This window comes from Pan troglodytes, chromosome 20 (assembly GCF_028858775.2).
Source record: "Pan troglodytes isolate AG18354 chromosome 20, NHGRI_mPanTro3-v2.0_pri, whole genome shotgun sequence".
NCBI classification, from domain to species: Eukaryota; Metazoa; Chordata; class Mammalia; order Primates; family Hominidae; genus Pan; species Pan troglodytes.
Genome location: NC_072418.2, coordinates 24,027,253 through 24,054,871, shown reverse-complemented (window position 1 = coordinate 24,054,871; position 27,619 = coordinate 24,027,253). Strand labels below are relative to the sequence as shown.

The 27,619-nt window shown below is 39.0% G+C and overlaps 1 protein-coding gene across 2 annotated transcripts; it reads left to right on the top strand.

The window, feature by feature from the left end:
• The first annotated feature begins 94 nt into the window (after positions 1 to 94).
• On the top strand, positions 95 to 26,448 carry LOC468794 (zinc finger protein 737). Of its 2 annotated transcripts, XM_009435148.4 has the most exons (4): positions 95 to 648; positions 13,918 to 14,044; positions 14,534 to 14,629; positions 24,878 to 26,448. In XM_009435148.4, the coding sequence occupies exons 1-4, from the start codon at positions 619 to 621 to the stop codon at positions 26,350 to 26,352; spliced, it is 1,728 nt and encodes a 575-aa protein (XP_009433423.2). In that variant the 5' UTR covers positions 95 to 618; the 3' UTR covers positions 26,353 to 26,448. The 2 variants fall into 2 exon arrangements, with proteins under 2 accessions (XP_009433423.2, XP_024207559.1); XM_024351791.3 differs by lacking the exon at positions 14,534 to 14,629 and having other exon boundaries at positions 492 to 648.
• The last annotated feature ends 1,171 nt before the right edge of the window (positions 26,449 to 27,619 follow it).

Sequence of the window (27,619 nt, the reverse complement as noted above, 5' to 3'; positions counted from 1 at the left end):
GTACCAGCTACTCCGGGGGCTGAGGCAGGAGAATGGCTGAACTCGGGAGGCGGAGCTTGCAGTCAGCCGAGATCGCGTCACTGCACTCCAGCCTGGTCAACAGAGCGACTCCGTCTTAAAAAACAAAAACAAAGAAAAACAAAAAACCTCATGCTGCCTTCTCAAAGCCAGGAAGGTTATAAAACCTGAAATTTCAAAATCATTATTATTATAACGTTTCATTTGTGAATAGCCACACAGTATATTATTTATAAATGCATATAACCTTATACACAAGATTACATGCAAACACCCTCTGGGGCGGGCCTGGCTCAGCTCAGGGAGGAAGCCCTTCCTGAGCAGGCTGCAGCTTAGGCGGTCACTCTTTCTTCATTCAGCCCAGCGTTTGGTCACATCTTCTGTCAATCACGAACTGAGGAGGCGGGGATTTAAGCGTCATCCAATCAGCAACACTGGGCTGGAAACCCTCCAATCAGGCACTCAGCTGGAGCGGGCAGGACAGCTTCCGGAATATGGGGGCCTTTGTCTCCCGCTGCCCCTGGAGCTCTAAGTCTAGTCTTCAGAGGCCCAGTCTCCGTGACCTTGTGACCTGCAGGTATTGGGAGATCCACAGCTAAGATGCCAGGACCCCCTGGAAGCCTAGAAATGGTGAGAGTGCCGGGTCCGACATCCTGAGAAAAGGGAAGGAGTTGATTGGAACTGGTGGGAAGCGGCTGTGTTGGGACTCGGGTCTCCCGTCAGTCAGCTCCACAGTCTGCGCCCCGACTTCTTGCCCAACTCGGTCTCAGTCCCCTTCCGCCATAACATGGCGGCTGCGCTGACAGCAGGACCCTGGGCGTTCTGTCTCTTTCCTGCGCAGTGACCCAGTGACGGTCCCCTGGCCTGGAGGCCTCTCTGGGCAGCTCTGCAGGCCGCAGCGCCTTGTCTCTGGCCGATTGTGCAGTGATCACGGGAGGGTAGTCAGGGGAGAATCCCGACTCGGGTGAGGGTTCATGAATGGGAAGAGTTTTGGTCGGTGGGGTTCCTAGTCCCTCTTTTCATCTATTAAAAATTTATGGAGTCACCGCAAAAATATTAAAGAATTTAATCAAAGAGTGGCTCAAAAATTGTAGAGTACCCAGCTATGGGTTTTAGTTTGTGGTTCATGGGAGGAACTTGAAGGAAAGACTTTTATAAGGTCCATGTTAAAAAAAAAAAACAAATTCAATAATCGGTTAGGTACAGTTACGTACTTTCTTTTTTTTGTTTGTTTTTTTTTTTTGAGACAGTTTTGCTCTGTCACTCAGGCTGAAGTGCAGTGGCGCGATCTCGGCTCACTGCAATCTCTCGTTGTCAAGCGATTCTCCTGCCTCAACCTCCCGAGTAGCTGGGACTATAGGCAGTCACGTACTTTCTTAATTTCCACTTTGAGCGTGTAAATTTTCTGGTTATGTAATCAGAGCTTAATTGACCATTTACAGTTAGTTGATTAAGCCTTAATTTTGTTTTCCCCAATGCAATTTACAAAAATTTACACACAAAAAAATATATACATTTGAGCATACACACTCCACAGGAGACTGATTTTTTTTCCCCTGAATTTTTTAAATGTGTCCCAAGTGCGGTCTCAAGTCTACCCCTCATCCCCCATTCTTCCAGCCTAACTCAGGCTTGAAGTAAAATACTAAATTTCCAGTTCCTTCTGACAATCCCAAATGCCAGCCTCCTTTCCCTAGTTCACATTGTCACCTATTTGTCGTTTAGTGTATATTTTCAATACTGTATTTTAATTATTTTTTTACAAACCATTGGATGGCACATTTTAAAAGATTCGTTTTCTGTTTGTAAATATTTCCCATGAGAAGACAGCAAAGAATAACCCCTGACACTGTGTTGTGAAAAGTCTCTGTGCCTCTTTTTCTTTTATCTTCCCTACGCACAGAGCTCTTACGAGAATGCTTTGGGGTAAAGGTTTTTTTTTTTTGGTGGTGGGAAGCTTTATTGGGTGATGTGTCCTCAACCACCCTTTAGTTTTTTTCTTGGTCCTGGGTTTCAGTACTGCCTGTGAATAAACCAAGATATCAGCCACGGCTATGTCTACTAGAGTGTCTAGGGAATCTCAGGTCCTGGGTCATTTTCTTTCATAGGACAGCCTGAGGTATGGAGTGTAGCCTCTCAAGGAAGCAGGTGGATGCCCTGGGGCTGACAGGAATCTCCTGGTGTGCTCTTCCTTTAAAAAAGTAACCCCTTGAGACATTAACATTGTCTTCACCCAACCCAGCTTTCATATCTTGGAGACACATTGCTGGTCAGCCAATCAGATGCTGGTATTAAGGGGAAAACAAACAATTTGTGTCCCCTGGATTTTCTAAGATTTATGAAAGAAAAAAATAGTATCCAAAACAAAACAAAAACTGACACCAGAGAGTCGCTGCAAGAATTTGCAAAAGTAAAATGCTCCTGGGGTACTCACTGGAACATAGTGCAGTGTCTCCTGAAGGTTGGTTATTGAGCACTTAAGTGAGCAGGATGGGTGGGAAAATCTCTGATGTGATTGAATGACATGACTTGACACATGAGTCAGACACATCTGTTTTTTGATCAGCACCGCCACTCGTTGGATTTGTCACCTTGAAAAGATTTATTCACTTATATTGACTTCAATTTTATATATATATTAGTTTTTTTGTTTTTTTTTTTTAAACTAAGTCTCACTCTGTCGCCAAGGCTGGAGTGCAGTGGTGTGATCTCGGCTCACCACAACCTCCGCCTCCCGGGTTCAAGCTGGGATTACAGGTGCCCTCTACCACGCCCAGCTAATTTTTTTGTGTTTTTAGAAGAGACGGGGTTTCACCATGTTGTCCAGCCTGGTTTTGAACTCCTGACCTCAGGTGATCCACCCGCCTCGGCCTCCCAAAGTGCTGGGATTACAGGCATGAGCCACCATGCCCTGCCGATTTCAATTTTTTTAACTGTAAATTACATTTTATTAGTAGAGCTTGAAAGGTTCAAAAATATTTACAAAGGATATAAAAGTGGTGGGTTTCAAAAAAATATTAATATCTAATCATATATTTTATATGTTAAAAATTCTTATTTGCCTTATTCTTTCCCAGAGTGAGTTTAGAAATTTTCTTAGGTGTGTTTTTTGTGACTGGGTGATTTCAAACAGAATTCCATGGCTCAGGTTTTAGAGTGCTACCAAGGAAAATAATAGGGAAAATCTCTCTTCGATTTTGGCTGTAGAAAATGAGTACATTTCGACGAGAAAAATGTTTTAGATAATTGGTGAGTTACATAGATTGATAAAAACGTCAGTTCATCTTTCTGCAGGGTAAATTTGTGACATTAGCTCTCTCTGTTCTATATCTTGTTATCTTGATTTCTGAGTTTCATGATAAATTTCATGAATTGAAACTTGGTACCTCCTACAAGTGTTTCCCTATGACTAATTGTTTACTATATTATTTTTAGTAGAAATAATACAACAATAAACATTATCTGAAAGGAATAGATACTTTTGCTGTTCTCATTGAGGAGTAAAATGTACGCCGGGCTGGTAGCTCACGCCTGTAATCCCAGCACTTTGGGAGGCGGAGGCAGGCGTATCATGAGGTCAGGAGTCCAAGACCAGCCTGGCCAACATAGTGAAACCCCGTCTCTACAAAAAACACAAAAATTGGCCAGGTGTCGTGGCGCGAACCTGTAGCTCCAGCTACTCGGGAGGCTGAGGCAGGAGAATTGCCTGAACCTGGGAGGCAGAGGTTGCAGTGAACCAAGACCACACCATTGCACTCCAGCCTGGGTGACAGAGTGAGACTCTGTCTCAAACAACAAAAAAAAAATAAGCACCTTATAATTTCTTTCCCTTATATGAACACTATGTTTGAGTAGTTTTGCTGAATATTTCAAACACTTAGTTTCAAAAATCAAGTGTGTAACTCTGACGTGGAAATTAAAGCTTGAGCCCAGTGACTCCGAGAAAAGGCTAATATTGAGCCTGCAAAAGGAGGTTATTAAAGGCCCAGTTAGTTCTTTCTGGGGAATCTCCCCTGCAGAAGTCCCAGCCTGCTCACCCCAGCCATAAAAGAAGCCTTAATCCTAAGGGAAGCTACAGAGCCCTGGAAAGCTGGGGGCCCACAGGCAGATGCTAGTAAGGTTAAGATAAAAGGGTACTGGGAGGATCTTACTGAAGATGAAGTTATTACTGTTTTGAGGCAGTTTCTAGACTTTTAAAAATAAAGTTAGATTTATGTAAGAAAATTCAGTGTCCAAAGGGGTATTGCAACAGGAGAAAGTAAAGTATAAGATCTTTAAGGATTGCAAAGTTTAGGCAGACAAGGGCTTTCTTCATAGGGAGGAGCAAACAAAATTATAAAGAAGTTGGGAGGCTTTGGGAGGCCGAGGCAGGCGGATCACGAGGTCAGGAGATTGAGACCATCTTGGCTAACACAGTGAAGCCCCATCTCTACTGAAAACCCAAAAAATTAGCCAGGTGTGGTGGCGGGCGCCTATAGTCCCAGCTACTTGGGAAGCTAAGGCAGGAGAATGGCATGAACCCAGGAGGTGGAGCTTGCAGTGAGCCAAGATCGCACCACTGCACTCCAGCCTGGGTGACAGAGCGAGACTCCATCTCAAAAAAAAAGAAGTTGGGATGGCAATGGCAAGTGGAGGGTAAAAAAATCAGATTTTAGATCAGAGAATGTTTTACCCTGAAGTCAGCATGTTCTTAGGAGGGATATAAAATGGGGTTATATGTTCACTCAAACTGAAGGTAGCTAAAAGTTCAGGAGGCTGTGGGAAGTAGATAAACTTAAGTGAAGTTCGATTTATAAGTGTTTTCTTTCGACCACTGAAGACAAATTCAGGTTTTTTTTGTTTGTTTGTTTGTTTGTTTGTTTTTAAGACCGAGTTTCGCTCTTGTAGCCCAGGCTGGAGTGCAATGGTGTGATCTCAGCTCACTGCAACCTGCGCCTCCCGGGTTCAAGCGATTCTCCTGCCTCAGCCTCCCAACTAGCTGGGATTACAGGCATGCACCACCACGCCTGACTAATTTTGTATTTTTAGTAGAGATGGTGTTTCTCCATGTTGTTCAGGCTCATCTCTAACTCCCAACCTCAGGTGATCCGCCCGCCTCGGCCTCCCAAAGTGTTGGGATTACCACCCACGCCTGGCCCCTTTTTTTATGAGAACAAGGAGAAAATGTGGAGTGTTTGTCTGGCTATGTGATAGGTAAGAAAAGAGAGCACCATCTAAGTCATAATGGGAAGGGTGTTTCTTTCCATAAGCTGTTCCTGGAGCACACGATGGATGGATAATTTTATTAATCACAACTATTTTCCAGGGTTATCTATGACCTTCATTTTTTCCTAGCTCTTTTCTTGGTCCTATACGTTTTTTCCATTTGACTTTTCCTGGGTTGTAGCTTTTATAATAAACTGGTAAACATGCTGAGGTCTGTGAGTAACTTTATCAAATTATTGAACTTCGCGGTAGCTTATATGAGTTCTGAATTTTTAAACAGTAGCTTACAAACACAGATGGGAACAAGGGGTTTGTAACTGGCATCTGCAGTGAGGACAGTGTATTGAGACCAAGCCTGGAATCAGGATCTGTGCTGACTCTGGATAGTGTCAGAATTCAAATGTTAGACAATGAGTTGGTGTTGCAGAATTGCTTGGTGTTCAGCAAACTACAGATTTGGTGCCAGAGAAAAGATATCATGCAATCCTGTCCTGGACCAAACTCTGGGTGTCTGAAAATGAAGGCTCTGCTCTCCTGTACACAGGCTGTCCTATTGCCCATTTTCCTGTGATTCCAGGTCTTCTCCCAGGGTGAGAGAGGATGAAAACTTAAAGGAAAGGAGCTCTGATGACAGTCCCCCTTTTCCCATAGCTGCCACCACAGGCGTCCCACCCACTCACAAACACACATCCTAGACATTGACATGTCCACATCCCTCTCAGGACTAGGCACCACTGTCACGAACTTCACCACGGCATTTTTGACTCTAGTGTTTCTTGCCAAAAACTCACAAAGTGTCTATAAGTCTCCTGGCATATCGCCACACACAGACACTGAATCTGCAGCAGCAACCTGTTTTCTCCACCAACCTAGGATTCTGGGCCTCCTGTTCATAATCTCATTGGTCTGCATGGACCCAGAAATAAATAGCACAAACCAGTTCTTCCACCTACATTGCACTTTCCCCCACTAATGGAGTTTTTACCTTTTAACATTTATTTTTGATTCAGGGGTACACGTGCAAGTTTATTATATAGTTTATTATATAGATTAAATTGTGTCATGGAAATTTGGTGTATATTATTTTATCACAGAAGTACTAAGCATAGCACCCAACTTTTTCTGATCTTCTTTATCCTTCCACTCTCCACTCTAAACTAGGCCTCAGTGTCTGTTATTCTTCTCTTTGTGTCCATGTTTTCTTTTCCTTTCTGTTTTTTTGAGACAGAGTCTCACTCTGTCACCCAGGCTGGAATGCAGTGGTGCGATCTTAACTCACTGCAACCTCTGCCTCCTCGTTCAAGTGATTCTCCTGCCTCAGCCTCCCAAGTAGCTGGGATTACAGGCATGCACCACCATGCCCGGCTAATTTTTGTATTTTTAGTAGAGACGGGGTTTCGCCATGTTGGATAGACTGGTCTTGAACTCCTGACCTCTGGTGATCTGCCCACTTCGGCCTCCCAAAGTGCTGGGATTACAGGCGTGAGCCACCATGCCCTGTCTGTGTCCATGTTTTCTTGTTTCTTGTTTCTTCTTTATTAGCTCTTAACTTATAAATGAGAACATGCATTTGGTTTTCTCTTTCTGCATTAGTTTTCTAAGGATAATGGGCTTCAGCTCCATTCGTGTCGCTGCAAGGGACATAATCTTGTTCTTTTTTTATGGCCACACAGTATTCTATAATGTTTATGTACCATATTTTCTTTTAAATTTTTATTTTATTTTATTGTGGGAGGAGACCCAGGCTGGAGTGCAGTGGCACAATCTTGGCTCACTGAAGCCAAAACATTCTGCATTCGTGCAATCCTACCTCCTCTCCCCAAGTAGATGGGACTACAGGTGCATGCCACCATGCCTGGGTAATTTGTCTTTCTGTATTTTTTGTAGAAATGGGGTTTCCCAATGTTGCCTTGGCTGGTCTCAAACTCGAACTCAGGCAGTCCACCTGTTTTGACCTCCCACAGTGCTGGAATTATAGGCATGAGCCACCTCGCCCAGCCATACCATATTGTCTTTATCCGGTCTACCATTGATAGGCATTTAGGTTGATTCCGTGTCTTTGCTACGTGAATAGTGTGGGGCAGTGAACATGCATGTGTCTTTATGACAGAATAACTTATATTTCTTTGGGCATATACTCATTTATGAGGTTGGTGGGTCAAGTGGTAATTCTGTTTTTAGTTCTGTGAGGAATCGCCACACTGCTTTTTACAGTTGTTGAACTAAGCACCAGCAGAGAATAAGCATTCCCTTTTCTCTACAATCTTGACAGTATCTGTCATTTTCTAACTTTGTAGTAATAGCCATTCTGACTGGTGTGAGATAGTATTTCATTGTCGTTTTTCTTTGCATATCTCTACAGATTAGTGATGAGCATTTTTTACATATGCTTTTAGCCACACGTATGTGTATTTTTTTAAAAAGCATCTGTTCATGTCCTTTGCCTACTTTTTAATAAGGTAGTTTTTTCTTATAAATTTAAGTTATTTTATCTTATTTTTTGAGATGGAGTCTCGCGCTGTCGCCCAGGCTGGAGTGCAATGGTGCAATCTCGGCTCACTAAAACCCCTGTCTCCTGGGTTCAAGCAATTCTCCAGCCTCAGCCTCCCGAGTAGCTAGGATTTCAGGCACCCAACACTTCGCCAGGCTAATTTTTGTATTTTTAGTAGAGACAGAGGTTCACCATGTTGGCCAGGCTGGTCGCAAACTCCTGACCTCAGTTGATCCACCCGCCTTGGCCTCCTGTAGTGCTGGGATTACAGGTGTGAGCCCCAACACCCGGCCTATTTTTTTTTTTTGATAATTTTAAATTTTACATTTAAGTCTTTAATTTATCTTGAGTTGATTTTTGTATATGGTGTAAGGAAGCAGTCCAGTTTCAATCTTCTACACAGTGCTAGCTAGCTATCCCAGCACCATTTATTAAATAGGGAATTCTTCCCACATTCCTCTTGTCAGCTTTGTCAAAAATCAGATGGTTGCAAATGGGTGGCATTATTTTTGGTCTCTCTGTTGTTTTGCACCGGTATATGAGTCTGCTTTTGTACTAGTACCATGCTGCTTTGGGTTTCTATAGCCTTGTAATATAGTTTGAAGTCAGATAATGTAATGCCTCCAGTTTTGTTCTTTTTGCTTAGGATTGGTTGGCTATTTGGGCATTTTTTTGTTCCACGTAAATTTTAAAATAGTGTTTTTTAGTTCTGTTAAGAATGTTTTGGGGCCAGGTGCGGTGGCTCATGACTGTAATCCCAACACTTTGGGAAGCTGAGGTGGGCGGATCACAAGGTCAGGAGATCAAGACCATCCTGGCCAACATGGTGAAACCCCATCTCTACTAAAAATATAAAAATTAGTTGGGCGTGGTGACAGGCACCTGTAATCCCAGCTACTTGGGAGGCTGAGGCAGGAGAATCACTTGAACCAGGGAGGCAGAGGTTACAGTGAGCCAAGATCCTGCCACTGCACTGCAACCTGGAGGCAGAGCGAGACTCTGTCTCAAAAAAAAGAAAATGTTTTGGTAGTTTGATAGAAATAGCATAAAATCAATGAAATTAAATTTCATTGGGCCTCATGGCCATTTTTTTTTTTTTTAACAAGGTTCTACTCTGTCACTCAGGCTAGAGCTCAGTTGCCCCATCTCGGCTAACCCCAACCTTCGTCTCCCTGGTTCAAGTGATTCTGCCACCTTAGACTCCCATGTAGTTGGGACTACAGACGTGCACCAAGATGCCCGTCTAATTTTTGTATTTTTTTTGGTGGAGACAGGGTTTCACTATGTTGGCCACGCCAGTACTCACCTCCTGACCTCAAGTTACCTACCCATCTCCACCTCCCAAGGTGCTGGGATTGTAGATGAGGGCCAGTCTGCCAGGCCAGTATGACCACTCTTGTCACAGAGATCTTTCACCTCCCTAGTTAGCTGTATTTCTAGATATTTTATTCTTTTTGTGTCAATTGTGAATGAGAATGTGTTTTTTATTTGGTTTTTGGCTTGGATGTTGTTGAAGTACAGGAATGCTACTGATTTTTATACTTTTCTTTTGTATCCTGAAACTTGGCTGAAGTTGTTGGTTTAAAGAGCTTTTCCACCAAGACTAGAAGGTTTTCTAGATACAGAATGATGTCATCTGCCAACAGCGTTAGTTTTATTTCCTGTCTTCCTGTTTGGACCTTTTGTTTCTTTTGCCTGACTGCTCTGGCCAGGACTTCCAATTCTCTGTTGAATAAAAGTGGTGAGAGAAGACATCCTTGTCTTGTGCCAGTTTTTAAGAAGGAATGCTTCCAGCTTGCATCCATTCAGTATGCTGGGTGTGGATTTGTCACAGATAACTTATTATTTTGAAGTATGTACCTTCAATGCCTAGTTTGTTGAGGGTTTTATACATGAAGGATATTAATTTTTATTGAAAGCTTTTTCAGCATCTGTTGAGATAATCTTGCGGATTTTGTCTTTAGTTCTGTTTAAGTGATGAATCACATTTATTGATTTGTTTATGTTGAACCAACCTTGACTCCAGGAATAAAGCCTACTTGATCATAGTGGATTAGCTTGTTGATGTGCTGCTGCATTTGGTTTTTTTTGAATCAGTGTTCATGAAGGATTTTGGCCTGAAGTTTTCTTTTTTTGCTTTATCTTTACCAGGTTTTGGTATCGGAATGATGGCTCTTATTATATAATGAGCTGGGGAGGAGTCCCTCCTCAATTTTTTGTAATAGTTTTAGGAAGTATAATACCAGCTTTTCTTTGTACATCTGGTGGAATTCAGCTGTGAATCTGTGTGGTCCTGGGCTTTTTTTGGCTGGTAGGCTATTTACTACTAATTCAATTTTGGAGCTTGTTATTGTTCTATTCTGGGCTTCAATTTCTTTTTGTTTAATATTGGGAGGATGTGTTTGTCCAGAAATTTATCCATTTCTTTTAGATTTTTTAGTTTGTGTGCATAGAGGTGTTCATAGTAGACTTCAATAGTTAATTGTATTTTTGTGTGGTCAGTGGTAATATCCCATTGTCATTTCTTATTGTGTTTATTTGAATCTTCTCTTCTTACTTCACTAATCTTGCTAGTGGTTTATCTTATTAATTTATTTAAAAGATTTAACTCCTGGATTTCTTGATCTTTTATATGACTTTTTATGTCTAAGTCTCCTTCAGTTCTGATCTGACTTTGGTTATTGTCTTCTGCTAGCTTAGGGGTTGGTTTGCTCCTGCTTCTCTCATTCTTTTATTTTTGATGTTAGGTTGTTAAATCGAGATCTTTCTAACTTTTTGATGTGAGCATTTAGTGCTATAAATTCCCCTTTTAACACCACATTACCTGTGTTGGAAAGAGTCTATGTATCACTGTTCCCTTTTGTTTTAAAGAACTTCTTGATTTGTGCCTTAATTTCATTATTTACCCAAAAGTCATTCAGATGAAAGTTGTTTAGTTTTCATGTAATTGTGTGTTTTCAAGTGTTTTTCTTTGTATTGAATTATATCTTTATGAAGCTGTGGTCTAAGTGAGCATTTGGTATGATTTGGGGATTATTGAATTTGCTGAGAATTGTTGTATTTCTGATTGTGTGGTCAACTTTAGAGTATGTGACATGTGGTAATGAGAAGAATGTATACTATGTTGATTTTAGATAGAGAGTTTTTAAAATGTCTATTAGGACTATTTGGTCAAGTGTTGAGTTTAGGTCCTATGTCTTTGTTAATTTTCTGCCTCAATGATTTGTCTAATAGTGTCTGTGGGGTGTTGTATTACTGTGTCAGAATCGAAGTCTCTTCATAGGTCTCTAAGGACTTGCTTTAAAATTCATGTGCACCCATAGATTTTTTAAAACACTTTCTCTCTTCTGCTTTTTTCTTCATAAACATTCTTTTAAGTGCACACAGGGTGCCCGAGGTTACTATTTAAATGTGTGAATCCCATGTCTACTGAAATTCAGATGTCCAAGAATTCAAGAGCAGATCCAGAGACTTGGCTATTGTAGCTAACTGGAAATACCCCTGTGGCATAGAGAACAGAATTCCATATAGGGTCCACTGTGTACTCCAGTTCTGTTCGGATTCACCCTTTTTGGAGGCCTTATTAGATCTGACCCAGCCCTGGAGTCTTGCCTCACAGAGCTGGTTAGAAGAGATGAGTTTGGCTCATCTCTCGGGAATTCTGATATCTTTCTGGAGCTGGTGCTCACGATTTCCTGAAACCCAAAAGCAGATAAATAGGAAAAATAAAGTACGTATTTTAGGGTCTTAATTTCTATTAAAACTAGTGCTTGCAGAGACATTCCATTTAGCAACTTATTTTCTATTCCTGCAGATCCAGTAGTTGTTCCACAAGTCACAAAAATTAAATATAAACACAATAAAAATTTTTCTAAACTACATTAAACTTTTCCTTTCTGTATTCCCCTATCTTTTCTATATTTAGCTTTTATTCTCTACAGTTTTTTAAAAACCAATAATAGAGAAACAGAAGAAGAAATAAAAATGCCAGGCTCTTTATCTAAATTTTGGGAATTGTTCATCTCTTAGTACCAATTTTCAGGGTGTTATGAGGATTAAATCATATAATGTGTTATTCCCAACACAGTGCTTTGTAACATACTCTTGAGCACATACTACCTCCTAAGAAAACATTGCATTAGTACATGTGTATGTGTTTTTTTTTTCTTTTTTCTTTTTTCTTTTTTGACGTAGTCTTGCACTGTTGCCCAGGCTGCAGTGCAATGGTGCGATCTCAGCTCAATGCAGCCTCCACCTCCTGGGTTCAAACGATTCTCCTGCCTTAGCCTCCCAAGTTCCAAGTAGCTGGGATTACAGGCGCCCACCACCACGCCCAGCTAATTTTTGTATTTTTAGTAGAGATGGGGTTTCACCATGTTGGCCAGGCTGGTCTGGAACTCCTGACCTTGTGATCTGCCCGCCTCAGCCTCCCAAAGTGCTGGGATTTCAGGCATAAGCCACCACCCAGCCTACATGTTGTTTTTCTAATGCAGACTCATTGAGACATTGCTGCCTTCTGTTTCCTCTGTAAACTTTAAAGAGCCAGCAAATAATATGAAAGTTTAGGATGGAGATTGCTTGTCTTTATTTATACCAGAAATATTTGTGTTGTGACAGACAGGAGTGCTGAGTGTAAGGGACTCTGTGCTGTGCCTTTTTTTTTTTTTTTTGGAGACAAGATCTCACTCTGTCACCCAGGCTGGAGTGCAGTGGTGTAATCTTGGCTCACTGCAACCTCCGTCTCCTGGGTTCAAGTAATTCTTCCTGCCGCAGCCTCCCGAGTAGCTGGGATTACAGGCACCTGCCACCATGCCTAGCTAATTTTTATGTTTTCAGTAGAGTTAGGGTTTTGCCACGTTGGCCAGGCTGGTCTCGAACTCCTGACCTCAGGTGATCCCCCCGCCTCGGTCTCCCAAAGTGCTGGGACAGGCATGAGCCACCACGCCCAGACAAACTTTTACTTTTCTACTTGTGCTTTTCCTCTCTAGTGAGTTTAACTACTTTTTAAAATCATTAAAAATGTTCCCTTCGTTGCTATTGAACATGGGAAGGTTTGGATACTCAATATTCCTATTGGTAAAAGCTGGGGTTCTTAGTAAAGGTGGAGGACGTTTAATGTTAAGGTTTGATCTGTGTTTTCTGTTAGCTCTATGTGGAACAGTATTAAGAAAATGCTTATTTAAACTGGATGGCATTTATTACCCAGAAAGTTCTAGAAAAAAATATTAGGAGATACCTGCTCTCTAGAGTACTTTAGAATGACTACTTAAAATCACTATTAAAATTTACAGAACATGGGAGATATCTGTATCTTGAACTTCGCATAAAACTGTTGGTTCTTTATGATTAAATTCAGACTATAATTTGCTTTTGGGGTGGCAGTATCACAGCAGTGATGCTGTGTCTTTCTGCGTGTATCAGCACATCATAAAAATTTGTCCTAGTGCACTTGATGTTAATGATTGACTTGCTTAAAGAGCTCTCTCACAGATTTTTTCACTGTAGAGTTAATTATGTTTCTTTTATCATTAAGTATCTTTATGCAGCTGATGTGCATGAATCATCATATTTAATCTCGTGGCTGGCCTTCTTAGGTTTTCTTTGCTTATATCTGTCTTTAGAAAATGAAGGCTCTCATCTTTGTTTACAGGCCAGAAAAACCGGGAAAAATACTTACTGGATATTTGACAAAGTAGTATTTTTGGGCCAAAAACATGTGGCATTACTGATGGGCTTGTTAGAAATTCAGAAACTCAAACTTCATTCCAGATCCTCTGAGAAAATAATGGGCATTAACAAGATTTTCAGTTTTATTGTACACATTAAAATTTGAGAGGTACCTGCTAACTCAGCACGTCTCTTTGATCTGAAAAATACACACAATTTATTCTGTGTGGTGTAAATATAGCACTAAAAAATGTACATGTTTGTGTTCATGCCTCTAATTTAAAACTTTATTATTCAGAAAAATATCATATATACACCGATGTTGTGGATCTTATGCCATTGTTTTTTCTCAGATTAGAGAATACATTAGGGAATATTTCTGTGTTGAAAATTATTTTATTGGATAAGTTTAGTCACTCCTGTAAGTCAGAACCAGTTCTCTTTACTCTGTCATTTCCCCTTGAGTCAAATTTGAAATTCTGCCCATGGTCACTTGCTAAAAGTGTGTGTGTGTATTGTGTGTGATTTGTTTTCAGAGACCATTGACATTTAGGGATGTGGCCATAGAATTCTCTCTGGAAGAGTGGCAATGCCTGAACACAGCACAGCAGAATTTGTATAGAAATGTGATGTTAGAAAACTACGGAAACCTGGTCTTCCTAGGTGAGGGTAATAATTTCTAATATACCCTAAATGTTTCATTTCTTTGTAGAATTTTTTTTGTAATTTTTGCTTTGCACAAATGAGTTTCAGATCCTTGTTTTCAAGAAAATCTTGGGGATTTGTCCATGTAAAAAAGAATTTCTTCATTATGTTTTCATCTTGACCTGAGCTTTCTACATTCCTGAGCTGATCTGTATCCTTCAATCTAGATTAGTGGTAATTCCAGAAATTTAGTGGCATAAAATATTGTTGCCCACACCTTAAAATCTGATTGCCACCATCAATTTTTGATTTAGTAGTACTGGTTACTGAAATTAAAAACCTACGATTTAAAATATTTTCTGAATATTTAGAAATTTCTGTTATAAATCAGTATTTTGGGGTTAATTTACTGTAATATTCGATTACATTCTCTTTACTGAGCACATTACTAAGTTGGTAATTACAGAATATGAGCAAGATTTATGTTATTTATTTTTAATAAAACAGGTATTGCTGTCTCTAAGCCAGATTTAATCACCTGTCTAGAGAAAGAAAAATATCCCTGGAATATGAAGAGACACAAGATGGTAGATGAATCCCCAGGTAGGTGAAAGTTAACACAACAGACGGCACAGATGAGAGGCCCAAAGGTCAAGGAGAAAGCCAGTTTTTTTTGTTTTGTTTTTTGTTTTTGAGATGGAGTTTCACTCTTATTCCCAGGCTGAAGTGCAGTGGCACGATCTCGGCTCACCACAACCTCCGCCTCCTGGGTTCAAGTGATTCTCCTGCCTCAGCCTCCCGAGTAGCTGGGATTACAGGGGCATGCCACCAAGCTTGGCTAATTTTTCTATTTTTAGCAAAGATGGGATTTCACCTCGTTGGCCAGGCTGGTCCTGAACTCCTGACCTCAGGTGATCCTCCCACCTCGGCCTCCCAAAGTGCTGGGATTACAGGCATGAACCACTGTGCCCGGCTGAAAACCAGTTTTCAAAATGTAATTTGGGAAGCTCTATTCCAAAAGAAATAGTTTCTGAAAGCTGTTTTGTTTTTGTTTTTGTTTTTTAAATTTTTCTGTCACATAGGGGCATATTCTGTCTTATGCTTTTAAATTATCTGAGGATTCTACTTTCCGTTCAGTGAACTTCCTTCAAGTTTACAGTGAGAGCCAAAGTCCTCTTTATGGCATGTAAGAGACTGCCCAATTTGACCGTGTCTTCATTATTTTTGGGGACACACAAATATCTGCATAATTTTGAGAAACTGTGTTAAACTGTTTTTTAAGTTCTCTTTTTGCATCCTGTCTGAAATGTGTGAGAGTAGTGATTTTGGTTCCATTATGGTTTTTTTGTTGTTTTTAATTTTTTCTGCATATTTCATCTTGTTTGCATTGCTATAGTCCTGAAATACAGTTTGAAATTATAAAGTAGGATGTCCCTCTGCTTTGTTCATTTTTCTCAAGATTGCTTTTGCTATTCAAAGTTTATTGTAGTTTCATGCAAATTTTAGGATTTTATTTTCTATTACTGTGAAAAAAATACTGCTGGAATTTTGATAGGGAGTTTATTGAATCTATAGATCACTTTGGATAATATGGCACTTTAACAGTATTCTTTCAATCCCATAGACATGAAATATTTTTAATTTATGTGTCTTCTAATTTCTTTAATATATGTTTAATTGTAAAGATTTTTAACCTTTTTCATTAAATTTGTTTTCAGAAATTTATTATTTCAATGCTATTGTATATCAGATTGTTTTCTTCCTCAATTTTATCAGTTTGTTTTATGTATATGGAACCATAAAATGTATCTTAATTTTATATTTTGCTAATTTACTGAGTGTATTTATTAGTTTAGAAAGGTTTTAATATACTGCTGGTGGTTTTTTATATCTAACATTATATAGTCCATGAACAGCAACTTTTTACTTGTTTGTCTTCAATTTCAATGAATATTTTTATTTTTTGACTGATTGTTTTGCCACACACTTCCAGTGCTATATTAAAATAGAAGCACTAACAATGGGCACAATATAGTTTTGCATCGGTGTCTGCGAATTTGAAGGAGCAAACACCCCTTCAAGTTTTTAGAAACTGCTTTCAAGAGGTAAAAGTCCTCTTTGTTGGGCCCTCAGAGTGATGGGATGCCCTCTGGGTTTGTAGTATAGAGGGGCTGTAGCTTGATCACAAGGCTGCTGGGTCTTCACTAGGGTCCACCTTTAGTTGGCTCATTACAAGGGGCTTGGGTAGTTGTAATTCTCATTTTATTGTTGGACAGAGTGACTGTCCTTCAGGACTTTGCTCTGTAGGGGAGACACTAGGGCAGGTTTTTGCAGTCGGGTCTGCAAATGCTGGGCCTCTTACATTGGGATGTGGAAGAGTATGGCTTTCACTAAGAACCAGAGAGCATTTCCCCAGGTCACTGTGTGGTTCTCCGTAGGCAGAACTGCCCATGTACCGTGGCTCAGCGAGCTGGAACTGAGTCATTGAACTGCTTCAGGGACCACAGTAAAGGCCAAGGTCTTGCAGGCCTGCTGTATGGCTATAAATGGGTGTCTTCCTCCAGGCCTCTGGAAGGACAGGACCTCTCCCAGACTGTGGCTGGGAGGAATTTGGGATGATTACAGAGTAAGTTCAGAATTCTCAGTGGGACAAAGTTGAGTGGGCCATTTCCTGATCTGGAGCCAAGAACAGAGGTCCCAGAGATTGCCCCCTGAATTAGGACCTGCCCTCTGAAAAGGAACACTGCTCAATTCTGGGCTTTAGCAGAGTTTCACGACTCCCTGCCTGTATCTCAAAGCTCTCTTAAAGGCACTTATTTGTGAGATGGGATCTTGCTACATAACCCAGGCTGGTCTTGAAGTTCTGGCCTGAAGAAATTCTCTGATCTTAATGTACCATGTAGTCGTCATTACAGGTGTGAGCCATGATACCTGGCTCTTTCAGAAAAGCATTTTTGTCAGGGATGGCTGACAAATTTTCTTGCCTTTGGGGGATAAGTAAATAGGGCACCTTTTATTTTTATTTCTTTATCTTACTGATGTCACTCTCCCTATATGTTTTCACTTCTATTTTCTTTTTCTTTTTCTATTTCTTTTTTTTTTGAGACGGAGTCTCACTCTGTCGCCCAGGCTGGAGTGCAGTGTTGCCATCTCGGATCACTGCAACCACTGCCTCCCAGGTTCAAGGGATTCTCATCCCTCAGCCTCCCAAATAGCTGGGATTACAGGCGCCTGCAACCACGCCCAGCTAATTTTTGTATTTAGAGATGGGGTTTGACCTCTTGACCTCAGGTGATTCACCCACCTCCACCTCCCAAAGTGCTGGGATTACAGGTGTGAGCCGCCGTGCCCGGCCTTTACCTCTGTTTTCTGTTTTAAATTTGTATGTAATTTTAGATTCAGACATTTAGGACAATATGCCAGCATTTACATGTTATGTTTGAAGCAAATTAGATAACTAGTAGTCACTCAATATTTACTAAAATAGCTATTTATAAATTTAAGTTTGCTGCAGGGAAAAAGGAATTACAGGATTTTCACCTACTTTCTTCAGCCTATATCTAAATAATAACCTAATATATTCCCAAATATGAGTTTTATATATCAAGCGTTCTAACTATATTGTGAGATAGAATTTTTATTTAATAATGTAAGGCTATTCTTAAGTTGGTTTACAGCAGTTTCATTTTGTCTAAGTATAGCATATATGTAAAACATAAAAATTAACTCATTTTTAAAAATGCTTATTTATTAAAAGTTTCCCATTAGAATCTTCTATTTATGATTATACTGCATTTTCTGTGAAATTTTGCTTCCATACAGTGCATGCCAATGATTCAAAATACCTGCCTTTCATGAGTACACAGTTACAGTCAAATATTATAGTTAACTCTACAAATTGTTTCTTAATGGTACACCAATGTTGCTTACTAGATTTTATGAATAAACGTTTCTCCTAGTAGTATTTAAATTGTTTTTTAATGGTACACCAATGTTGCTTACTAGATTTTATGAATAAACATTTCTCCTAGTAGTATTTGGCACTTACATATTAGTGTGTTTTTCAGTGTAGTTTAGTTTTCTGTTGTTGTTTTGTAGGGTTTTTTTGTTGTTGTTTTTGTTTTTTTTTTTTTGAGACGAAGTCTCACTCTGTTGCCCAAGCTGGAGTGCAGTGGCCTGATCTCAGCTCACTGCAACCTCCAGCTCCCAGGTTCAAGCGATTCTCCTGCCTCAGCCTCCTGAGTAGCTGGGACTACAGGTATGCACCACTCTGCCTGGCTAATTTTTGTATTTTTAGTAGAGACGGGGATTCACTGTGTTGGCCAGGTTGGTCTTGAACTCCTGACCTTGTGATCTACCTGCCTCGGCCTCCCAACATGCTGGGATTACAGGCATGAGCCACTGTGCCCTGCCAGTGTAGTTTATTTATTTTTTAACATCAGTTTATTGTGTTTTTTGGTTTTACTTATGTATTATAATTTTAGACAATTTGCAATTCCACTTGTACACTTTAAGTCAATGTGGGGTTTAAATAGTAGATAAATCAGCCATATGTCTTATCATAATCAGATTATATATGTGTGTGTGTTTATCAGTATAACCTCAATTTTAGTTATGGCTTATCTTGTATATATTCTTTCTTAGCTGATTTGCAATGGTTGTTTATCTTGTCTAAGTGAGTAGTCATGAGAATAGTCTTATTTTTACCCTGTATTTAATGATGAATGTGTATTTTTTTTTTTTTTTTTTTTTTGAGACAGAGTCTCGCTCTGTCACCCAGGCTGGAGTACAGTGGCACGATCTCAGCTCACTGCAAGCTCCACCTCCCGGGTTCATGCCATTCTCCTGCCTCAGCCTCCTGAGCAGCTGGGACTACAGGCGCCCACCACCACACCCGGCTAATTTTTTCTATTTTTAGTAGAGACAGGGTTTCACCATGTTAGCCAGGATGGTCTCGATCTCCTGACCTCGTGATCTGCCTGCCTGCCTCGGCCTCCCAAAGTGCTGGGATTACAGGCGTGAGCCACCGCACCTGGCCATGAATATGTATTTCTTTTGTGTGAAATACTTCTGTGATTTGAGGTTAATTTTTTAAAAGACTTATAGTTCTCTATGTTTTTAGGGTTTTTTTGTTTGTTTGTTTGAAAAAATTGTTGTAAAAACACATAAAATAAAATTTACCATTTGAAATCCATTTAAGTGTACATTTCAGGCTCAGGCATCATGGTGGCTCAAATCTGTAATCCCAGGATTTTGAGGAGGCCAAGACAGGCAGCTCACTTGAGCCCAAAATATTGAGAACAGCCTAGGCAACATGTAAAGACCCCGTCTCTAATAAAAAAAAATGTTTTTTAAATAACCCAGGCATGGTGGTTTGCACCTGTGGTCCCACCTACTTGGGAGGTTGAGGGGAGAGGATTACTTGAGCCTGGGAATTTGAGGCTACAGTGAACCATAATTGTGCCACTGTACTCCAGCTTGGATGACAGAGTGAGAACCTGTCTCAAAAGAAAACTGTACATTTCAGATACGTTACGTGTATTTTCATTGTTATGCAAAAGACTTCTAGAAATTTTACATCTGTGAAACTAAAACTCGATACCCATTAAGTAACAACAACCCATTTTACATTATCAGCAGCTGTTGACAAACACCCTTCCACTTTTTGTTTATGTAAGTGTGACTACTTAAGATATTTCATACAAGTGAAATCATACAGTATTCATCATTTTGTAACTGGCTTATTTCAGGTGACATACTTAAAGTTTATCTTAAAATGTGACAATTTTTTTTAAGGCTGAATAATATTTTATTGTATATACATTACATTTTTTCATGTTTTTGTAAATCAAGAGAGATCTGGGTTGCCTCGGCCTTTCAGCTTTTGTGAATACTGCTACAGTAAACATGGATGTTCAGATATTTCTTTCAGGCCCTGTGTTGCATATTTCAAATATAGATTCATAAATGAGATGCTGTATTCAATAATTTCATTTTTAGTTATTCGAAGATCATTTATAACATTTTAAAATATTGGTTGCATTCTTGTTTTCCACCAACAATAAGAATGGGTTTCATTTTCATTGCATCATCAACAGATTTGGAGTTTAAAAGATTTATAGTTTCATTCTAATGGCTACGAGGTGATTTTGTTTTTCGTTCTGATTTTTATGCATTTCTCTACAAATTGTTAACTTTGCATGTCCTTTTAAATGCTTTTTCCCATTTGTGTATCTTTACTGATGAAAATTTAGTTCAATTTTTTATTTCTAAATCAAATTATTCAACTTTATTGTTCTGTTTTAAGAGTTGTTTATATATTCTGAATATTAACCGTTAACACACATGATTTGCAAATATTTTCACCCATTTCCTAGGAGGCATTATTACTCCTTTGAATGTTTTCTTTGATGTGCAGAAATTTTGAAGTGCAGTGCAGTTAAGATTTACTGTTCTTTTCTTTGTTGCTTATGCATTTAATGTCGTATCTAAGAAAATGGTGCCAAGCCCAATGTCATGTGTTTCCCCTATATTTTTTCTAAGAGATTTGTTAATTATTTTTTAATGTATTAAGTATTTTATTTAAAATATATTTTGTATATTGTTCAAGGAAATAATCCAAATTTATTAATGCTAATAATCCAGTTTTCAACATTATTTTTTGAACACTGTAGGTTTTATTGACATCTTTGAAAAATTAAATGTTTTGAACCCTAAGCAAGAAAATGTTGAAGAGTGTGTTTTATTTTCCTTTGTTTTTGGATTTACCTGTTTCACTTTTGCTTTTTAATTTCTAGGTTCATTGAGTTTTGGTCAGAAAACACACAGTGTATAATTTTGGTCATCTTAAATTTGTTGTTTGAGACAGGATCTTCCTCCATCACTCAGGCTGGAGTGCAATGGCATTATTTTGGCTCAGTGCAGCCTTAACTTCCTGGGCTTAAGTGATTCTTTCATCTCAGCCTCTCAAACAGCTGGGACTACAGACATGCACTACCAGGTCAGGCCAATTTTTTTATTATTTGTAGAAACAGGGTCTCACTATGTTGCCCAGGCTGGTCTCAAACTTCTGGCCCCAAGTGATCCTCCCACCTTGGTTTCTGAAAGTGTTGGGATTATAGGAATGAGCCACTGCACCCAGCCGATAAATTTAATAAGAGCTGGTATGTGTTTGAACAGAATATACCAGGTACAAATTAGAATATTGTGGTTTTGACTGGAGAGAGCCTTTTTCTTTGACTGGAAAGTTTTGTGTGCATCTGTTAAGCCTAGTTGGTCTATAATATGATTCGGGTGTCTATGTTCTCCAAACCCATAGCAGGCTCATTTTTTTTGGAAAAGGTCATTGAGCCTTATTTTTAGTTTTTAGAATACTTTCTGCTTTTCAAAACCTGGGTTATATTCTAGTACTTTCATATTTCAAATTATATCTACTGGATAATTTGCTGACAAAAATTTGCATTGTTTTTACCTACTGGCTTTCAGCAACAGTGTTTCAATAATTATGGGTATGCAAATGAGTTTTCATATCACCATATGTATGAATGTTTATATATGTGCTACATTATATTTGATTAGTCTACTTTTTCACTTTGATACTCCTACTACCTTGTTTTAATTCTGTAGCTTTGCAACGTGCTTTTATTTTTTGAGATAGCTGTCACCCAGGCTAGAGTACAAGAGTACAATGGCACGCAATCTTGGCTTACTGCAACCTCTGCCTCCCAGGTTCAAGTGATTCTCCTGCCTCAGCCTCCTGAGTAGCTGGGATTACAGGTGCTCACCACCACACCCAGCTAATTTTTGTATTTTTAGTAGAGATGGGGTTTCACCATGTTGGTCAGGCTGGTCTTCAACTCGTTACCTCATGATCTGCCTGCCTTGGCCTCCTAAAGTGCTTGGATTACAGGCGTGAGCCACTGCACCTGGCCTCTAATGTACTTTAAGGAACTGTAATGCCACCAATATTATGTCCTTTTTTGAAGATTCTTGAGTATTTTATTGTCTCTTGAGATTCCATATACTTTTGGGGTTGCTGTTTCTATTCAAAAGTGCAATGAGAAATTTGAAAAGCATTGCATAAAATCCGTAGATTACATCGAGCAGTATGAAAGTCTTCACAATATTAATTATTTGAACCTTTCAGTAAGAGCATGCTGAAGGGTGTGTTGCTTAATTTCTGTATATTTGTGAATTTTTCAGTTTCTTCTATTAATACTCATTCCATTTTGGTCAGAGAAAGTAATCCATAAAATTTCAGTTTTAAAAAATGTGTTAAGACTTTTCTTTTGGCCTAACAGGTGCTCTATTAAGGAGAATGTTGTATGAGCTATTGAGAAGGGTGTGTATCCTGATCTTGTTGAGGAGTGTTCTCTATACTTCTACTTGGAATAATTGTTTTATACTGCCTTCAAGTCCTCTGTTTCCTTACTAATATTTTGTCTTGTTTTATTGTCATAACAGAAAGTGAAGTATTAAAATATCCTACTATAATTTATTGCTCTTTCTGTGTTTCTTCAGTTCTATCAATATTTGCTTTATATAGGGGACCCTAATGTGAGATACACACACACATACACACACACACACACACACACACACACACTTGCATATACAAATTTGTCTTAGGTGAATGAATCTATCGTTGTTTAATGTCCTTCTTTGTCTCTTTGGAGCTTTGACTTCAAGTACATCTTATAAAATATGACAGTTTTTGACATAAGATGTAGCTTGTGTAATATTATTTTGACTTCTTCTGTTCTCATTTTAATATTTGCATGGAATTTCTACTGTCTTTCCACTTTTAGTAATTTTTATCCTTAGATCTCAACTAACTCTTGTAGAAAGGCAAGTTGTATCTTGTCAATTTATTTTCTTAAAATCCTTTTATTAAAAGTATGTCTTTTGATTGGAAAGTTAATTTTATATATACTTAAATAATTTTATGAAAGAGAAAAACTTACTAATTTTGTTGTTTCAATTCTTATATCTTTGTCCCTCATTTTCTCTATTTGTCTTCCTTTGTGTCTTTTTAATTTTTGTATTGATATGCTTTCACTTATTTCTTACTTTCTTTTGTGTATCTATACGGATATTTACTTTGCGATACTTCGGGGATTATATAAAACCTCTAAAAGATACAACAATGTATTTCAGTCTGGTAAAAAATTAACTTCAGTTGCAGACAAAAGTTCTTCCTCATTACATGTGCCCTCAACTTTGTTGTTCATATTGCTAATTATGTCTTTTTGTGTTGTATATTCATTAACACATTTTTATAATAACTTTTATGCTTTTATCTTTCACATTTTAGAGAATAAGATGTTTTCTGCACCATTATGATAATGCTAAGGAATTTTATTTTTGTGTGTGTGCATGTCTTTCCCAGAAAGTTATGTACTTTCTTACGATTATGTGTTGTATTTTTGCATCATGTTTTTTTCAGGGAAAGAACCCTTTCTGCATCTTTGATATATAGGGTATGTGCAGTGCCAACATACTTTCTCAGGATTAGGAAGGTCTTTTCTTCCTCTTTTTTTGTTTTGGTAGGACATTTTTGCTGATGGTATTATTCTCACTTGTTAGGTTTTTGTTTTTGTTTTTTTCCAGGACTTTTGACGACATCACACAGTTTCCTTCTGGCCCATAGAATTTATGTTGATAAATTCACAGGTTATCATATAAGACTATGCTTATAAATGATACATCACTTTTGTCTTGCAGCTTCTAAGATTCTCGTCTATGACTTTTGAAATTGTGCTTATATATGTGTTATAAATATCTTGTGTATACTAGTTTGTTATTTGAACTTTTTTATATCATTTTTCTCACTACTAGAATTTTTCAGTTATTTCTTTTTCTATTTTTAACCTATTCAGTTTGCTTTTTGATATTTTCAATATTTTTGGTGTTATTATTTGTCTGATTTTCAACAGTTGTCTGTTTCTGTTTCACTGATTTAGTATTATTCACTTTATTTTACAGTCCTTAAATTAATCTATACATCTTTTTTCGTGGCTGCTTTCTGAAAATTTGATAATTTTTATGATGGGGCCATGTTGCCCTAATATTTTGTATACACTGTAATCTTTGATTGAGATTTGGACATTATAAAAATGCTACCTGTCACAATATTTATAATGTTGCTTTCTCCTGTCATAGTCTGAAACCAATTGTCTTTGCTAAAGATTCTAGGAGACTCTCAAACATGTTCTTAGGATGTTTCTTGTCTAAAAGTGTGTGTTTATATTTTAGTTAAAAGAGTTTATTCCTGTTTCTTCTTAGTACTACCCATTTGTTACACCTGTTCCCTGTCTGTGATACTGCAGTCTCTCTGCTGCTGTAACATTTACCTTCGATCTCATCAGACTGAAACTGTCATGCCAAAGTACAACATCATTTCTTTCAGCACTTTATGTCATGGGAGACAAGAAACAGTGTCAGGAAAGACCCATAGAAATGAGAAATAAGGATGTATGTGCCAGTATTTTTCTTGACTTTTAAAACAGAAACCAGGAGTTGGCAATTTACTTTTAAAGGCACTATGTTATATTGGGGAGTTAAAAGACCTGTTTTGGGTAAAGGTAACTGACTTTTTTTTTCTCTCTCTATGGCTCTTTGCATTGTACTCACCTGGGGCACTGCACACACTTAACTCATTTATAAATTTTCCACAAATGTATTTTGGTCAGTATATGTTACATGTGTATATTTATTTTAAAAATTAGAGCCTTTGGTAATTTGCTCTGCCATCTTGCTTATGTAGTTTGTATAATTTTATAGGGTAGATTTGTAAAGTATATTCGCCTGAATCTAGTAAATGAAGTAATTTGTTATTTTGATTTCTTTTAGTTATCTGTTCTCATTTTGCCAAAGACCTCTGCCCGGAACAAGACATAAAATATTATTTCCCTGAAGTGATACTGAGGAGATATGATAAATGTGAACATGAGAACTTACAATTAAGAAAAGTCTGTAAAAGTGTAGATGAGTGTAAGGTGCACAAACAAGGTTTTAATGGACTTAACCAACGTTTGACAACTACCCAGAGCAAACTTCATCAATGTAATGAAGATGAGAAAGTCTTTCATAAATTTTCAAATTTAAATACACACAAGACAAGACATACTGGAAAGAAACCTTTCAAATGTAAAGAATGTGGCAAATCATTTTGTATACTTTCACACCTAACTCGGCATAAGGTAATTAATATTGAAAAGAAACCCTACAAATCTGAAGAATGTAGGAAAGCCTTTAGTGTGTCCTCAAACCTTACTAAACGTGAGAGAATTCATCCTGTAGAGAAGCCCTACATATGTGAAGAATGTGGCAAAGCGTTTAACTCTTCCTCACACCTGACTCAGCATAAGATAATTCATGCTAAAAAGAAACCCCACAAGTCTGAAGAATGTAGGAAAGCCTGTAGTGTGTCCTCAAACCTTACTAAATGTAAGAGAATTCATCCTGGAGAGAAGCCGTACAAATGTGAAGAATGTGGCAAAGCGTTTAACTGTTCCTCACACCTAACTTGGCATAAGATAATTCATACTAAAAAGAAACCCTACGGATCTCAAGAATGTAGGAAAGCCTTTAGTGTGTCCTCAACCGTTACTCAACATAAGAGAGTTCATACTGGAGAGAAACCCTACAAATGTAAAGAATGTGGCAAATCCTTTAAGAGATCCTCACACCTCACTGCACATAAGAGAATTCATACTGGAGAGAAACCCTACAAATGTGAAGAATGTGGCAGATCCTTTAGGAAGTCCTCACACCTTGCTGCACATAAGAGAATTCATACTGGAGAGAAACCCTACCAATGTGAAGAATGTGGCAAAGCTTATAAATGCTCTTCCGCCCTTACTAGACATAGGAGAATTCATACTGGAGAGAAACCCTACAAATGTGAAGAATGTGGCAAAGCTTATATCTGCTCTTCAACCCTTAATAAACATAGGAGAATTCATACTGGAGAGAAACCCTACAAATGTGAAGAATGTGGCAAAGCTTATAAATGCTCTTCAACCCTTAATAAACATAAGAGACTTCACACTGGAGAGAAACCCTACAAATGTGAAGAATGTGGCAAAGCTTATAAAAGCTCTTCAAGCCTTACTAGACATAAGAGAATTCATACTGGTGAGAAACCCTACAAATGTGAAGAATGTGGCAAAGCTTTTTACTGTTCCTCACACCTTACTAGACATAAGAGAATTCATACTGGAGAGAAACCCTACAAATTTGAAGAATGTGGCAAAGCTTATAACTGGTCTTCAACCTTTGCTAAACATGAGAAATCATGCTGGAAAGAAACCCGACAAACATGAAGAATGTGGCAAAGCCTTCAACCAGTACTCAACTCTTACTAAATATAAGAATTCATTTGGAAAATAAACCCTACAAATGGTGAAGAATGTGAAAAAGTTTATTTTTCTTTTAGCTTTAAGTTTGCGGATGCATATGCAGAATGTACGAGTTTGTTGCATAGGTATACATGTGCCACGGTGGTTAGCTGCACCCGTCAACCCGTCATCTAGGTTTTAAGCCCCATATGCATTAGCTGTTTCTCCCCTTACCCCGTATCCCCCTAGAGGCACCAGTGTGTGTTGTTCCCTTCCCTGTGTCCACGTGTTCTCATTGTTCAACTCCCACTTACGGGTGAGAACATGTGTTTGACTTTCTGTTCCTGTGTTAGTTTTCTTTCTTCTTTTTTCTTTTTTTGAGACAAAGTTTCGCTGTTGTTGCCCAGGCTGGAGTGCAATGGCGCAACATCAGCTCTCCGCAACCTCTGCCTCAACTGGCTTTTTTCTTTGTTCGTTTCTTTGTTCAGCCATCAGAGACCAAGCCCTCCAGGTCTCTCACCTCCAGCACTTGTCCCAGCAGCAAGTCTGCCATGCTGCCCATGCATAGTGGTGACCCTCTCTGAACAAGCAGCCTCAGACTTTCCCTGCCACCAGCTGGGTCACTCAGAGGGAACCCTTGGTCACCAGCTTCCACCTCAACAGGGCAGGGAAATAAGCTACCACTTCACCTACTTACTATGGGTCACCACTCAGGCACTTTTCCCATTTAGTTGTCACCTTGGCTAAGTCATAAAGGCTCAGAGGGAAGTGCCTCACTCAGGGTTCACAGCTAATAAGTGAGTGGGGAGTGGGGAGAGGAGGTGGGGAAACCCACATCTGTCTGGACCTTCCAGATTCCTATGCACTTCTCCATTTTTGCCACATTGTCCCCTCCTCAGTGACAGCCTGGGCTGCTGCTCCTGCCTCTCACTGGCCTCTCTGTCCCCAGGCTGCCTGCCCTTCATGAAGCACCAGCTTGAGCTTCCAAAACAGCACCCCAAACAATCCCTCACCTGGCTGTGCTTTTTTTTTGTTTGTTTCGAGATGGAGACCCACTCTGTTGACCAGGGTGGAGTGTAGTGGTGCCATCTTGGCTCACTGCAACCTCCGACTCCAGGGTTCAAGCAGTTCTATTGCCTCAGGCTTGTGAGTAGCTGGTATTACAGGTGACCACCAGCATGCCTGGTTAATTTTTTTGTATTTTTAGTAGAGACAGTGTTTTGCCATTTTGGCCAGGCTGGTCTCGAACTCC

What these genes read in the sequence shown, in the direction of transcription:
- LOC468794 (XM_009435148.4), top strand. Translation starts at nt 619, where the DNA reads ATGCCAGGACCCCCTGGAAGCCTAGAAATG. An exon ending in CGGAAACCTGGTCTTCCTAG is followed by an intron (nt 14,045 to 14,533) that starts GTGAGGGTAATA and finishes TTAATAAAACAG; the next exon opens with GTATTGCTGTCTCTAAGCCA. An exon ending in GATGGTAGATGAATCCCCAG is followed by an intron (nt 14,630 to 24,877) that starts GTAGGTGAAAGT and finishes GATTTCTTTTAG; the next exon opens with TTATCTGTTCTCATTTTGCC.